The sequence below is a fragment of the Stenella coeruleoalba genome (genome assembly GCF_951394435.1).
Source record: "Stenella coeruleoalba genome assembly, chromosome: 7".
NCBI classification, from domain to species: domain Eukaryota; kingdom Metazoa; phylum Chordata; class Mammalia; order Artiodactyla; family Delphinidae; genus Stenella; species Stenella coeruleoalba.
Genome location: NC_137153.1, coordinates 54,819,360 through 54,835,163, shown reverse-complemented (window position 1 = coordinate 54,835,163; position 15,804 = coordinate 54,819,360). Strand labels below are relative to the sequence as shown.

Below are 15,804 nucleotides of genomic sequence, written 5' to 3'. Positions count from 1 at the left end.
TTCAGTTTGAGCCCATAATGGGCTGGAAAGTTGAAAACAGGAACAGAGGCCACAGTAAGAGTTGTTTAGAAAACACCCGATGGGGACCCCTTGCTTCCGGGTTATTTCTAGCTCTGTCTATCCCCAGGGCCTCTGGTGACCGTGGGGTCGGCTGGTGACCTCTGTTGACTTCTGCTGGTTGCAGAATCGTGCATTCACACGATGTCCTCATTGGTTAAGCTGCCTTCCAGAAGTGCATTCCTCCACACCCTCTGGGGAGTGGTAGGGAAGTGTCTGCCCACGTTCCCCTTAGAAAAAGCATGCTTCGTCAAGCTTGTTGCCTTTGAACTCTTCGGCAGAACTATATAGAGCCTTTGCTGATTGCAGCACCAGCTCAGTCAGCTTTTCCCTGCGTGTGATATTATCAACAACGATGTTATGTAAAATAACATTTCTTCTCAAAGGATGCTCATGATAACAGAAATAATGGATTTTATTAGCACACACCATGTACCAGGCTCTGTGTGGAGTGCTTTAATGCTTGTATGAACACCATGGGGCCAGTGTCTTGATTTCCATACGGAACACCTGAAGCCTGGGGAGTTTTAGTGACTTGCCAAAGACCCCAGCACTGCTAAGTGATGGAGGCAGAATGTGAACATAGTGGGTCTCACGTTGCCCTCCGTGTCCTGTGCCTGAGTCCTAAACCATTGGCTACAGAGAGATGATGCAATTTGGAAGTATCTGATTATGTGTTTATGCAGCCTAAAAGGCAAAAAAGCCTTGACGTGTCACAGAACCTCAAACCCGGTAACAGAGTTACCGTGGGTCCCCAAGGGCCCTGCGCATGCTCAGGGCTGGGGCCTGTCACGCTGCCGTCCTCAGGCTGAGTCGCAGACTTTTATCCGGTAGCTGAAGGATGCCGGCAAGGCCAGGAAAAGAACACGGTTCTCCTGAGGATTTGCTGCCTGGATCCTTTCCCATATACATATATTTTCCCTCTGGTCGGAGTTCAGGGCTACAATTCCTGTTCATTCCAGTCAGAATGTTGGCAGCTTGATCAATGATTTCCTGTGCCTTGATGATAAGTGGTGTTCCTCTTTAAGAGATCCATTTGTTTTTTTGTTTGTTTGTTTTGTTTTCTGGTACGTGGGCCTCTCACTATTGCGGCCCTTCCTGCTGCGGAGCACAGGCTCCGGATGCGCAGCCTCAGCGGCCATGGCTCACGGGCCCAGCCGCTCCGCGGCATGTGGGATCTTCCCGGACCGGGGCACGAACCCGTGTCCCCTGCATCGGCAGGCAGACTCTCAACCACTGCGCCACCAGGGAAGCCCTGATCCATTTGTATTTTGAAGGTTTCAAAGCACTTTGATTTCCTTATAATGGAATTTCATGCAGATTAGCTTCCTAACTGTGACCCTTTCCAGGGCTCTTGGCCAAAGTAAATTGTGCTAATGAGGAATAACAGAAACTTCAGGAAAATCATGTGCCCCTAAATTTCAGTCATGGCTATGGCCTTTGAGATCATCTAGTCCAGACTAGACAGGAAATTTGTAGATAAGGAAACGGAGTCCCAGGGAGGGAAGAAGGAGCATGTCCAGGGTCACGTCGCCACTTCTAGATCTTGCTACCGAAAGCACCTTCACTGAAGGGTGTAAGGATGGTATGCATTATTTTTCTAAGATTTGTCATGTCGAAAACCTAACACAAAATTCCAATGCATACTAGACTGGATTGTCAGTAAATATAGACGCTAGAATTTTAGACTTTTGTGTGCTAGACACATAGGGCATTTTTTTCTTTTAATCTAGGAAGTTTTATGGTTTGTAAATGGTCTCTGTTTTTCTGATAAAGGTCATACATGTTCACCTTGTAGAACAGGGGTTGGCAGACTATGTTCTTCGGCCAGATGGGCCCCTTGCCTGTTTTTGCAAATCAAGTTTTATTGGTGCATAGCCATGCCCATTTGCTTACTTGCTGTCCACAGTGGCAGAGTTGAGTAGCTGAGGCAGAGACCCTGTGACCTGCAAAACCTAAAATATTTACTATCTGACCCTTTACAGAGAGAGTTTGCCCAATCATGCTGTAAAACATCTGAAAAAAACATACAGAGAAATGCCACTAAAAAAAAATCAAGTATTCATATCTCACCCTTAGGGATTTAGGTTGATTTTAATTTTACCATTTTCATGGCTAAATATTTTGAAAATTTCTTACTGTTTCCTGAGGATAAATTCCTAGAATAACTGAGCCAGTGCACGAGAATGGTTTTTTACGTTCCTGGTACTCAGTGTGGAATGTCTTTGAGCTTGCACTCCCATCAGCAGTGCCCGTACTTTGCCAGCATTCAACAAACCAACACGACCTCCTTTGCTAATGGATTTGGTTTGCTTTCACCCATGCAGGGGCAGGTTCAAGGCGGTGGTCTGCGTCCTGTCTGCAGTTACAACGTGCCTGGCGTTTGTCAAGCCTGCCATCAACAACATCTCTCTGATGACCCTGGGGGTTCCTTGCACGGCGCTGCTCGTTGCTGAGCTAAGGAGGTGGGTGCAGGTCTTCCTGCCTGGCCCTGAGGCTGTCCCTGGGGTAGGAGCAAACCAGCTCCTGGTTCTTCTACTGCCCTTGAATGTGGAAGAGGAGATACCACTCACAAAGAGTAGTTCCTGACTTTTGGATTAGCATCAAGTTGCCTGGTTTGGTTCAAAATGTTAATGATCTCATTTTCAGAAAGAGGGGAGCAGTATATGCAATGCATCCCAATGGTTCGAAACTAGCTTAGGAGGAAACATCTCAAGGACCTGGTGAGTGCCTAGACCAAGCTGCCTAGAGGTAATTCTGTAGAAAGGAGAATAGATGTGCTCATGTGACACGAATAAGGAGGAAAGCAAAGTCCTAGAGAGGCTGTTGCATTTACATACAGAAGGAAAAAGAAATGAATGTCTATATACAAAGCAGCACTGCTCCTTTCTCTGAGGCCTAGTTTCTTACAGTCTATCAGGTAAAGCCTTTGCTGTTTGCATAAGCATTTTCTTGTGGGAAGTTGTATGTGCAGAGTTCAGGTTGATATCCAGAAACATTTTAGTTTAGCTCTTGTGCGTTTATGACTGTCTTATTCAGCCCCAATTAAAACACAACTCAACCACTGCCCTTATTGTAATACTCTTTGAAAATGCTTCTTTTTCTCTGCACTCACTTGTAGACATCCATTTTAATTCATGACTCTTGGTCATGGACATAGATGCTCTTAATTGAAGTCTTACATTTATCTACCTTAGTGAGAGTTTCTCTGTGTAATGTGTTATAAGCTTTCTCTCAGTCTTTGTTTTGAGTGGAGACATGTATATATTTCCTGCCAATGCTTTGTCTCTGTGTGTTGTTTTGATTATTAGCAATACCAGGTAGGGACAGAGGTGGTTGAAGAGGTATTTAAACTTGCTGGCTGGCAGTGGAAAGACTCTGCCCTGTCTTGTCTTGTTTTGTCTTGTCGGCTTTGAGTAGCCTTCACAGACCTGGGAAGTAAGAGACCCATTTCAGAACACTAACACATCTTAAAACTCCAGAACACTAACAGATCTTAAAACTCTTTGGAAAACAATTATTGGGTGGGCCGAAAGTTTCATTCGTTTTTTTCCATAAGATGGCTCTAGTAGTACTTAGTTGTCTTTAACTTCATTCAAAACAATTTTGTTAGATTGTATGTGACAGCTGTCATATTAGCGTGCATTTAAAAAAACCACTTATCGGGACTTCCCTGGTGGCGCAGTGGTTAAGAATCCACCTGCCAATGCGGAGGATGCAGGTTTGAGCCCTGGTCCGGGAAGATCCCACATGCTGCGGAGCAGCTAAGCCCGTGCGCCACAACTACTGAGGCTGTGTGCCACAACTGCTGAGCCTGCGCTCTAGAGCCTGTGAACCACAACTACTGAAGCCCGTGCGCCTAGATCCCGTGTTCTGCAACAAGAGAAGCCACCGCAATGAGAAGCCCGCGCACCGCAACGAAGAGTAGTCCCCGCACGCCGTAACTAGAGAAAGCCTGTGCACAGCAGCCAAGACCCAATGCAGCCAAAAAGAAATTTAAAAAAAGACTTATTAAAATTGGTGAATTTTTGTGGCCATTTTAATATTGAAGATAGAAGAAAAAAAGCAACATTTTTGGCTGACTATGCTTTATTATTTCAAGAAAGGTAAAAATGCAACCAAAATGCAAGAAAAGATTTGTGCAGTTTATGGAGAAGGTGCTGTGACTGATCGAACATGTCAAAAGGGTTTGTGAAGTTTCGTTCTGGAGATTTCTCACTGGATGATGCTCCCTGGTCGGGTACACCAGGTGAAGTTGATAGTGATCAAATCGAGACGTTAATGGAGAACAGTCAACGTTATACCATGAGGGAGACAGCCGACATACTCAAAATATCCAAATCAAGCGTTGAAAATCATTTGCACCAGCTTGGTTATGTTCATGGCTTTGATGTTTGGGTTCCACGTAAGTTAAGCGAGAAAAACCTTCTTGACCGTATTTCTGCATGCTATTCTCTGCTTAAATGTAATGAAAACCTTCCATTTTTAAATCAAATCGTGACGGGCAATGAACAGTGGATGCTGTACAATAATGTGGAATGGGAGAGATCGTGGGGCAAGCGAAATGAACCACGACCAACCACACCTTCATCCAAAGAAGGTGATGTTGTGTATATGGTGGGATTGGAAGGGAGTCCCGTATTATGAGCTCCTTCTGGAAAACCAAACGATTAATTCCAACAGATACTGCTCCCAGTTAGACCAACTGAAAGCAGCGCTCGGCGAAAAGCATCCGGAATTAATCAACAGAAAACGCATAATCTTCCATCAGGATAACGCAAGACCGCATGTTTCTTTGATGACCAGGCAAAACCTGTTGCAGCTTGGCTGGGAAGTTCTGATTCATCCATCGTATTCACCAGACGTTGCACCTTCGGATTTCCATTTATTTCGGTCTTCGCAAACTTCTCCTAACAAGAATTTTCATTTCCCTGAAGACTGTAAAAGGCATCTGGAACAGTTCTTTGCTCAAAAAGATTAAAAGTTTTGGCTGAGTAATATTCCATTGTATATATGTGCCACATCGTCTTTATCCATTCCTCTGTCGATGGACACTTAGGTTGCTTCCATGTCCTGGCTATTGTAAATAGAGCTGCAGTGAACATTGTGGTACATGACTCTTTTTGAATTATGGTTTTCTCTGGGTATATGCCCAGTAGTGGGATTGCTGGGTCACATGGTAGTTCTATTTTTAGTTTTGTGAGGAACCTCCATACTGTTCTCCATAGTGCCTGTATCAATTTACATTCCCACCAAGAGTGCAAGAGTGTTCCCTTTTCTCCACACCCTCTCCAGCATTTATTGTTTGTAGACTTTTTGATGATGGCCATTCTGACTGCTGTCAGGTGATACCTCACTGTAGTTCTGATTTGCATTTTTTTTTTTTTTTGATAATTAGTGATGTTGAGCATCTTTTCATGTGCTTTCTGGCCATCTGTATGTTTTCTTTGGAGAAACGTCTATTTAGATTTCCATTTATTTTGGTCTTTACAAAATTCTCTTACTGGAAAAAATTTCAATTCCCTGGAAGACTGTAAAAGGCACCTGGAACAGGTGCTCAAAAAGATAAAACATTTTGCGAAAGTGGAATTATGAAGTTGCCTGAAAAATGGCAGAAGGTAGTGGAACAAAAGGGTGAATATGTTCAATAAAGTTCTGGGTGAAAATGAAGAATGTGTCTTTTATTTTTACTTAAAAACTGAAGGCACTTTTTGGCCGACCCGATAAATTGCCTATAAGACATCTGGATGGATTTGTAGCAGTCAGTCCAGTGATGCTGCCTGCTGTTAGGCTTGAAGTCAATCGAATGTTCTGCACTTAGCTATGTTTCTTGAGAATTCATTGCAATCTTGTTGTCACTTTAACTCCTGAGTCTAATCATCTGTTTTAGTCTATAATTTTGTTAAAAAATAGCTAAGGAAAGGGCAACTTTTAAATTCATATTACCTAAACAAGAGCAAATGAAAGACAAGTGGTTAGGGCAGATGCTTTTAAGGTTTAAATTCTGCTTCACAACTGTGATCTTTAAGCAGGGAAACATATCTTTCTTTAATATTCCAACCTTTGCAAGTAACTACAGAGGAAATAATTTCTGTTCCATACTTAAAATCTTGGCCCCTAAAAAGCTAGTCCTCACTGCTGCTAATTGGTCTTCATCACGACATTAGCAAATTGCCGTATCATGGGAAGCATCCCCGCTTCCACCTAGGGTCAGCCTTTCTGCCCCTTGATAATTCCCTCTTCTCCCATGCTTAGTTTACCCCCGTAAGTTGTCTACTGTGTCATCCCTCCCTCTCCAAAGGATCCATCCCCTTAGCCTGCAGCCGTGTTTGAGTCTCCCCCATCTTCTCTAACACCCAAACCTGGACTCAGTCACATCTGTCTGCAGCCCTCACCCTTTCTCTCTCCTGTCTGTCACAGCCACCCTTATTTAAAAGTTGTCTCCAGGGAATTCCCTGGCCGGTCCAGTGGTTAGCACTCGGAGCTTTCACGGCTGTGGCCCGGGTTCAATCCCTGGTGGAGGAACTAAGATCCTGTAAGCCGTGTGGCGTGGCCACACACACACACACACACACACACACAAATAAATAAATAAAATTGTCTCCATCCATCACCTCTCATTTAGTCTTCAGGCCACTCCAATCTGGCTTCTGTCCCCACTTCAATACCCAAACCCTCTTGGTTGTGAATCCAATGGTCATTTTTCTGTCCTCCTGAATCTCAGCTCTCTGCACAATTCACCCCCTCATCCTTGGAACATTCTTTCCCGTGATTCCTATGACACCACGCCCTCCTGAGTTTCTACCAACTCTGCGGCAGGTCCTCTCAAGCCCCTCTTGTAAGCTCCTTCTTTTCTATGCACCTGTCCATGTAGGGACCCCATAAGGTACACCCTCACCTCTCTGCTTTTCTCCCACTATATTTCCCCCTACAACCTCTCGTCTACTCCATGGCTTTAATTCCTGTATGTATGCAAATGGCTCTAACCCAGTCCTTCCTTCTACTCCACCACTGTGTATCTAGCTGCCTGCCTGACCTCTCCAACTCCACGTGTCACAGGCATCTCAAATCCAACTTATCCAAACCCAGATTCCTGATCTCCCTTTCCAGTTCTGGCTCTCTTAATATTTCCAGCCTCAGTAGATTAGAGCACCATTTACCCATTTGCTCAAGCCGGAGGTCTGGCTTCCTCTTCCTTCTCCAGTCATCTCATCTGATCATCATTATTTTTCTATTGGTTGGCATCACAATTAGGTTAAAGTTCAAAATCCTCCACGTGGTCCCTGCCTGTGGATCTCTCCCCCACAAAGCTCCCCTTACATTCTGTCCTCCAGCCATTCTGACCTTCCGTGTCCCCAAGGGGGCCTGGCTCCTCCCGGCTCCAGGTCTGGGTGCATGCTGTCCCTTCTTTCTGACCCTCTTGCTTGGTTCATTTCTGCTCATCCTTCAGGTTTGGGCTCAACCATTTATATGCTCTCAGAGCATCCCATACTTCTCCTTTATGGCCCCCGTCTTGGTTGTAATTTAAAAAGTATTCGTGCTGTTGTTTTGCTCAATGTCTGTCTCCTCTGCTTGACGTAACTCCACGTGGGCAGGGACGAGGACCCCGTACACTGCTGTGTCACACTTCCCACTCAAGTCCCGGAGAGGAAAGAGAAGATGCTTGTTGGCCTGCTTTGATAACATCCCCAGCAAGAAGATGCCCTGTCGCTCTTGTCATGTCCTTCCAGAGTGTTCCCTGCTTGTCATCAGCAATGATCTGTCATGTCTCAGCTAAATGTTCCTCATCCCACCTCCCTCTGCTCAGAACAGATAGGGGAGGGGCTGTTTTTTAGCTTTCCATTTCTCATTAGCCTCATTCCTAGAGCTTGTTTCTAGTCTTTTCATACATTCATTGTCCTTATTAAACCTTCTCTCAGACCAGGAGGAAACAAAATGTTCTTATGTCTGGGGGTCATGACCTGACAGTGACTGGCATTTGTGTTGTCACATCACCAAGTGACTCAGCTGTGTTGAGAATATTTTGAAATAGACTTTTTCTGATTATAGGAGTGAATTTATTGTTAAGGAAAACCTTGAGAGCACAACAGAGGGTCAAGAAGAGAAGAAACGACAGCCATCCTCTCAGTTTTTCTATCGTAAAATAGGGTCCTGATACATATGTGTGTATATATATGACTTGTGTCCTGCTTTTCCCGTTTAACCTTACATTGACATTGTGATATAAGCCCTGAAAAGTGGGGATAAAACCTGACGAAGCGCAGGTTTGGGCAAGCCTCAAGTTCACGTAGACCTTGTTAGTGGTGTACAGCAGGACCTGTGTCTCTAGAAGCAGAGAGAGGGTCAGTACCAGGTGCCCTGAGTTCCTGACTCTGCAGGACTTTGTTTTTCCTCCCTGCTTCACAAGTGTCAGCCCCGCCCCGCCTCTTCCGTGACCACCTGCCTTTCAGCCTCTCTTGCCACGTACACTGCATCTGCAGCTCTCTGAGCTGGTGTGGCCCTTAAGCCAGATAGGAATCCTAGGTTTAGTTAAATTGAGCTTACATAGTTCCTGTTATACCAGGCTTACTGTCTACATATTTGTTGATGCTTGTTTTTGTTAGTTTTCATTTTACCTTTTAACATGGCAAGAGGCCTGTTTATTATTATTTTTTTTTTATAAATTTTTATTTTACTTTTGGCTGCGTTGGGTCTTCGTGGCTGCATGCGGGCTTTTCTCTGGTTGCCGCGAGCTTCGCTGTGGTGCGCGGGCTTCTCATTGTGGTGGCTTCTCTTGCTGCACAGCACGGGCTCTAGGCGTGCGGGCTTCAGTAGTTGTGGTACGTGGGCTCAGTAGTTGTGGCTCATGGGCCCTCGAGCGCAGGCTCAGTAGTTGTGGCACACGAGCTTAGTTGCTCCGCGGCATGTGGGATCTTCCCAGACCCAGGCTCGAACCCATGTCTCCTGCATTGGCAGGCAGATTCTTAACCACTGCACCGCCAGGGAAGCCCAGGCCTGCTTATTTTGCCTTGTACAGTGCCTGGTGTGGATTCTGAGAATTTGGTACCCAATCAATATTGTCACTGTTTTGTTTTTTTAATCTAAAAAAATGTTCTGATCAGATCACTAGGAGGCAGTTAAAATAAAGAAGTGAAGGACAGTTTTATCTGTTCATGGAGCAAGCCTTCTTTTTAAGTGTGCTTATTCTGGACCAGGCACTGTTGCTAGATGCTGGATATACATTAGTAAAAGAGTAGGCCTAGTTCCTGCGCTCACTGGTCTTACAGTCTAGGCGGATACTAGGTATTAACAAACACTTAAACAAATACACACTCTCAGCTTGTGATGCATGTTATGAGGGAAGATGGCAGGGCCCCAGAAGAGAATGTGATGGGGGAGTTCGATGGTACTTGGGCTGTCAGAGAAAGTCTATTTGAGAAAGTGCCCTTGAAGCTGAGACCTGCAGGGTGGAGAAAAATGGGCGGAGTGAGGGGACAGGGCTCTGGGAGAGGGGCCGCGGGTCCAAGGGTGAGCCATTCAGAGGAGAGTGTGCTGAAGAGAAGAGGGAAAATGGAAATTGTTCATCTCTGTTTTCGTCACTAAACTAGAAAGTACTCACTGCTTACGTCATGGGCTCTATTAATTCTTTCAAAAATTTTTTCAGGTGGTGCATTTAGCCCTGCTACCGACAGGGTTTCTCAGTTTGTTTTTTGAGCGGGTCTCTCTGAGCCTGCTGTCCATCCCGTTTTCACTGCCACTTTTACTCATGTTTCTGTCAGGCAGCTGGGAAAGGTCCCAGCAAGTCAGGCTTCTGACACCGTCTACTCGTTCAACAAATATGAACCAGTGCTGACCCTGAGAGTGAGCGAGCTTGACTGACCGGGGAGCAGTCCTTTAAGGGAAAGAGACCCTGAGGGAGGGTTCGGAGGACCCTCTGGGCATTTCTCCCTAGGAATAGAAGTCACCCACTTTGCGAGCCATTTGGTGACAAGGAAAGAGAACGGCAGCTGAAATTTCCTTTGAGCTGTTGGGGTTTATTTCAGAAACCCTTTTGTTCCAGCGTACGTTCAGGAGTGCTGTGAGTCTCCTATGTGCCTGGCGCTGTCCCAGGGGCTGGAGGTGCAGCAGTGAGCAGCTTACCTGCTGGTAGGAGATAGGTCTTAAATATATAAGGAAAACACGGAGGATGTCAGCGGGGCTGTAGTCGCTACAGAGAGAACTAGAGGAGGGAGGAAGGTGATCGCGAGGGTCACTTAGGGGGTAGAAACAGGTGGTGCGATTGTTAGGAACAGTGCTCAGCAGAGGGCTCACTGAGTGACATCTGAGCGAAGACTTGGAGGTGGCGAGCCGCGTGTATATCTGGGAACAGCATTCCAGGTGGCAGGAACGGCAAGTGCTAAGGCCTGGGGGAATGTGCCCAGGATTTTGGAGGAATGGCAGAGGTCCCTGGGGGGTTTGATGAGCAGAGGCAGTGAGGGGCAGAGTATGGAGGACGGGGGTGGAGCACAGAGGAGAAGCCAGCACACTGGGGCCTCGTGGCCTCCGTGAGCACTTCGGCTTGCCCTCTGGGAGAAGGGAAGCAGTCGGAGGCTTTTGGGCAGGGTGTTGAGAGGTGACTATAGGAGCGGGGTTGGATGGAGGCAGTGGCTGTAACTCAGGCAGGAGATGATGGTGGCTTGGACCCAGGTGGACGTGATGGAAAGAGGTCAGATTTTGCATATATATTGAGGGGCTGATGGATTGGATGTGGGGTGGGTGAGAAAGAGAACAAGGACTCCAGAATTCTTGGCCTGAGGTCCTGAAAGCACAGAGTGACCTCTTCCTGAGAGGGCTGGGAGAAGGACGGGCATTGGGCAGAAGGAAGGATTTAGGAGTACGTTGTGGACGTGTAAACTTTAGATCAACCCTGGGCACCGGGTGGACATGTCAAGAATGTGACATGTGGTTTGTTAAGTCTGGAGTCAAGGAGAGGCCTCGGTGAGGAGTGTGGCTTTTTGAGCCATCAGGGTACATACGGTGTTTACATCCGTGAGCGCGTGTGACGGGGCGTTGGGTGGGAACCCCGGTGCCAAGGGGCCAGGGAGGCAAGAGGAAGCAGAGAAGAAGTGGCCAGCAAGGTAACAGGAGCCAGGACTGACACAAGCTGTTCTCTGCATCCCCGGGCAGGTGTGACAACGTGCGTGTTTTTAAGCTGGGTCTCTTCTCGGGCCTCTGGTGGACCCTCGCCCTCTTCTGCTGGATCAGTGACCGGGCCTTCTGTGAGCTGCTGTCGTCCTTCCACTTTCCCTACCTGCACTGCGTGTGGTGAGCCCCGCTCGTGGTGGGGTGGGTGGTCACCAGGCAGGGTCTACCCTCGCTGTCACTCTGTTCTCCCTGCGCGGGGCGCAGATGTACACAGGGGACAGAGCTGAGCCTGGGTGCCTCCTCTCCTCAAGTAGACTGTCAGACATTTCAGAAGCGATAGAAAAAGCAGAAACAGCTCCAGGGAGCAGGCTTAGCCGGAACAAACAGACCTAATTGTCTGTGCTTCACGTCTGTGGTCTCTCACCTCTAGTTCCATTATTAAAGCAGAAAGGAGCTCGGAACTTGAATCCGTAACCTGAGCTCTAGCTAGATCTGCAGGGTGGGGGAAGGTGGTGAAGGCTTGGGACAGATGTGATGTGGGGATAGGACGGTCCTGAATAGGAACCAAGCACGCCTTTTGAGCCTGAGTGACCAGCCTGGGCCTCACAGGTCACCTAGGGACAGTGTCTTTGGCTTTGTTCAGGGTCACCCACCTGGTGACAACAAACCAGTCTAGGAGCTCAGTAATGGGGAATTGGAGCATCTACAGCTTAGAAGGCTCAGGATACACTTAAGAAAAAGAAAGCTACAGAACAGCACGCAGAATCCCGTACTCAGAAAGCTGGGGAGGAAATCCAGTGGTTTTCTTCCTGGGAATGATCAGATGCACAGGTTTTAACTGTGTAGTCTGGTAAATTTTGATAAATGTATCCACCTGTGTAAATGGGATCTCACTGAAGATATAGTACGTTTTTAATCGATCCAAGCTCCCTTATCATACAGTGATTTAAGTAAAATTCAAAAAGTCGACTGTAATAACTTGGATTCCAACTTAATTTGTTTCTAAATTTGGTGTACTTTCTGAGGTTGTTTTTTTTTTTTTCCCCCCAAAGTTGAACCATTTTCTGAGACTTCCCCTGTGGTCCAGTGGTTAAGACTCTGTGCGTCCACTGCAGGGGGCTCAGGTTTGATCCCTGGTCAGGGAACTAAGATCGCACGTGCTGTGTGGTGTGGCCTCAAAATAAAAACAAAAACAAAGTTGAACCATTTTTTCATCCAGTTGTAAAGTGACATATTTATTTATTATAACAAATTTAAACAATAGGTAAGTATAGAAAGAGAGACTTTCATAATTCTGTCCACCAAAGAGAGAGAACAATTGTTAACAGCCTGAAGTGCATCCTTCCAGGTGCTTTATATACATAGTTCTCTAATTCTCCTTTTAAAAGCAAAAATAACATCATTCTATACATGATGCATATTGGTCCTTCTTTTGTTGTTTAAACTACATATTAGATCATAGACAGCTTTCCTTACCAGTGCGTTTATATTATCTTCAGCAGTTTTTGTGTCCAGTTAATACCTCACAATATGGATGCTTTATAATTCATTTACCAACCTCTCTATTAATGGATACTTAGGTTATTTCTAACTTTCCGCTTTTACAAATAATCGGTAATGAACATCTGTATTTGTTCATATGCCTGAATTGTGTCCTTAGGTTAAATTATAATATGTTGCCAAATCCAGAGATATTATATCAACTAACACTTTTTACTAAAATCTGTAAGATAGTAAAAGTGTATCTGTAAGATACACTTTCACATATACTGGATATTAGTAACTTTAAAAAAAGTCTTTGTTAACCTGAAAAGATTTTATTTTCATGTCTTTTTAAAAAATTAGTATTTTGTTGGGCATCTTTTCAAATGTAAAATTACTATATCTTTCCTCTTTTGAAATGTGCCTTTTAAGTTTCTTTATCATCCCTGTGGAGTGTTTCCATTTTTAAAAGTTTATATCCAGCACCTAGTGCCTGACACATAGGAGACAGTCATTACTGTTTACTACCTATAGGCCATTTATTGGGCACACTTGCAACATTTTCAAAAGTACAGAGAATAATACATGGGGCCCCCAGGTAGGCAACACTTAGCTTCAGTAGTATCTACGTGAGGCCAATCTCATTCATGCCACCTTCACCCACTACCCACCCACACCCGGATTATTTAAAGCTAATCCCAGACACCCTATGAGATGATTAGTCTTTTGATTCTTTGTAAGATAGGGATTTTTAACTCTTTGTCACATGGTGCAAATATTTACCCCCAGTTTCCCATTTACCTTTCAGTATGTTAATTATATTTTGTGTCATACTGGTTTAAAATTTTCATGTTCTCACATCTGTCAGTCTTTTCCTTTAGGTTTTTTTTTTTCCTCTCCCTTCTGTATGCATTACAGTGTGACTGTGACATTCCTTAAATGACACTGTTCTCAACTAAGCAAACTGGTAGTACTCTTACAGCCATCTTTATTCCATGCGTTTTTAAATGTAGAGACGTGCATTGCATGTGGCTCTCACAGCCATTCTCTTTAGGGTTTCTGAACTTTGTGTCATTCTAAGAAAGGCTTCCCCCACCAAAGTTTATAAAAATATTTTCTTTAATTGTCTTTAAATGTATTTTAAGTCTTTAATTCATCGAGTTAAGTTTCAGCATAAGGTACAAAAGTAGGATTACATGCCTTTAAATGGTCCCTTGCATGATAAAGATCAATATGAAAACTTTTTACAGGCACAGTGAATTTAATAATAGTAATAAAAAAGAGTTCCCTTACTAAAGTGCAAAAGCAGGTGAATCAGTATAAAATTATTCCTGATGAAGGGCGTCAGATGTGTACAGCCGATTATTAAAGCTAGAAGGGTGGGGGCACTAGTTCCACATGCTCATCGGTTATTTCCTTAGTGCCTCTGTTTTATTTATTTTGTTTTTTTAGTTTAATTCATTCATCAGTTTATTTACATGTCAATTCCAACTCCCAGTCTGTCCTTCCCCCACTTCTTCCTCCCTGGGAACCAAATGTTCCGTTCTCTAAGTCTGTGAGTCTGTTTCTGTTTTGTGAATAAGTTCTTTTTGTTTGTTTGTTTAAGATTCTGCATATAAGTGATATCATATTAGTGCCTCTGTTTTAAATCCTGGGGCCTCGGTCGGCTGAGCCCCAAAGGCATTTGCAGGTTTTTCCTGTTATCAAGCTGGAATGTTTTAGAACATTCCAAAAGAGGCTTTGTTGGCTCAGGAGTTACCATTCTTCTGCTATTCCAGGGATTGTTGGGCAACCTCACCCCTTCTTAATTAAAGGAGGCCCCTGCCTGTCTTTGCATCCAGGAGAGGCAGGTTAGCCGGAGGGAGGAACGGGCTAAACCCAGCACAGTCTCACTTGCGTCGGGTTCTCTCAGTTCTCACGCCGCCACGTCTCCATCGCAGGCACATCCTCATCTGCCTGGCCGCCTACCTGGGCTGCGTGTGCTTCGCCTACTTTGATGCTGCCTCCGAGATACCCGAGCAAGGCCCCGTCATCAAGTTTTGGCCCAGCGAGAGATGGGCCTTCATCGGTGTCCCCTACGTGTCCCTTCTGTGCGCCAACAAGAAATCACCCGTCAAGATCACGTGATGGCGAGGCAGTGGCTGGCCTCTCTGCTTATCTTCTCTCACGCACCTAAACTTCATCTCCCAGCAGAGACAGCCAGCGGGGTTCGCAGAGTCGGGGGTGGGGTCTGTCTTTTAAAAATTCAGTGCCCTTGGGTTCTAACTAGTGTGTCTGTGGACCGCCAGGACTCCACGGTGCCTGGGGAGCAGCGGGTGTCTTCCCCTTTCCCAAAGATGGGAAGTAGAGGGCCGAGGGGCACTAGGTGTGTCTTCTCAGTGTCACCTCCAGCTGCAGTGCTCATTGGGCTGCGTCCTTTATGGTGATGGCAGAGCCGTCCCGTGGGGGACCCAGCGCTGCACACGCCTCGCTTCCTGGTGAGGGTTTGCTCCAGATCCCACCGTTCCCATGTGCTCTCGGAGCGGAGCCTCCCTTGACAGACAAATCCTGCGCCCGACAAGACCCTCTGACTGTATGATGGAAGAGGCCAGAGATTTTCATTTGGGGAAACTGTCCTGAAACGAAAGCAAACAAATGGAACACACACAGGGCTCGCGGCTAAGGAGGCTGGTTTCCCCCCTTGCATCTCTCCGTAACCCAGGGTTTACATACATGTGTGCATCCTTTTCCTGCTACCTCTTCTGAGAGATGGGAACTTGACTTCAGATCAGGGTGAAGCTAACAAGAAAAACCCTCCGTGTATGCCAAAAATGACACTCCACTTTGCGCCGTTCTTGAAGATAAGCGCAAGTTTTAAATGCTGACACGGTCCCCGCCCCTCAGCCCAGTACGCTCCAAAGAGAAGAGAAGTACACAAAGAGAAGACTAGCTACGGTGTGAGTGGTGTGAGCGTTCCATGCAGAGACCCACCCCTTTACTGCTTGACCTCTGTGACATTGCCAACGGCCTGTGACAATCGTGGTAGGGGTCCTGGTTCAAACTGGAGCAAACATGAAGTTTTAGAAGTTGTTCTCATTGGAAGCCTCCTGTATGCTGTCCTATTCCGGAAATTATCCTCAAGAATCTTGCCGCTTCTGTCTTTGATATTTACTGTGGGAATTA

At 45.7% G+C, this 15,804-nt stretch overlaps 1 protein-coding gene across 2 annotated transcripts in view; it reads left to right on the top strand.

The window, feature by feature from the left end:
• The window catches only part of ACER2 (alkaline ceramidase 2), a 28,567-nt gene extending 13,698 nt beyond the window's left edge, over positions 1-14,869 (top strand). For both annotated transcript variants that reach the window (XM_079927041.1, XM_079927042.1), the window contains exons 4-6: positions 2,385-2,522; positions 11,203-11,340; positions 14,583-14,869. In XM_079927041.1, the coding sequence (XP_079783167.1) occupies positions 2,385-2,522; positions 11,203-11,340; positions 14,583-14,769 (463 nt within the window). In that variant the 3' untranslated portion in view covers positions 14,770-14,869. The remainder of the gene's footprint in view (positions 1-2,384; positions 2,523-11,202; positions 11,341-14,582) is intronic.
• Positions 14,870-15,804: the final 935 nt, after the last annotated feature.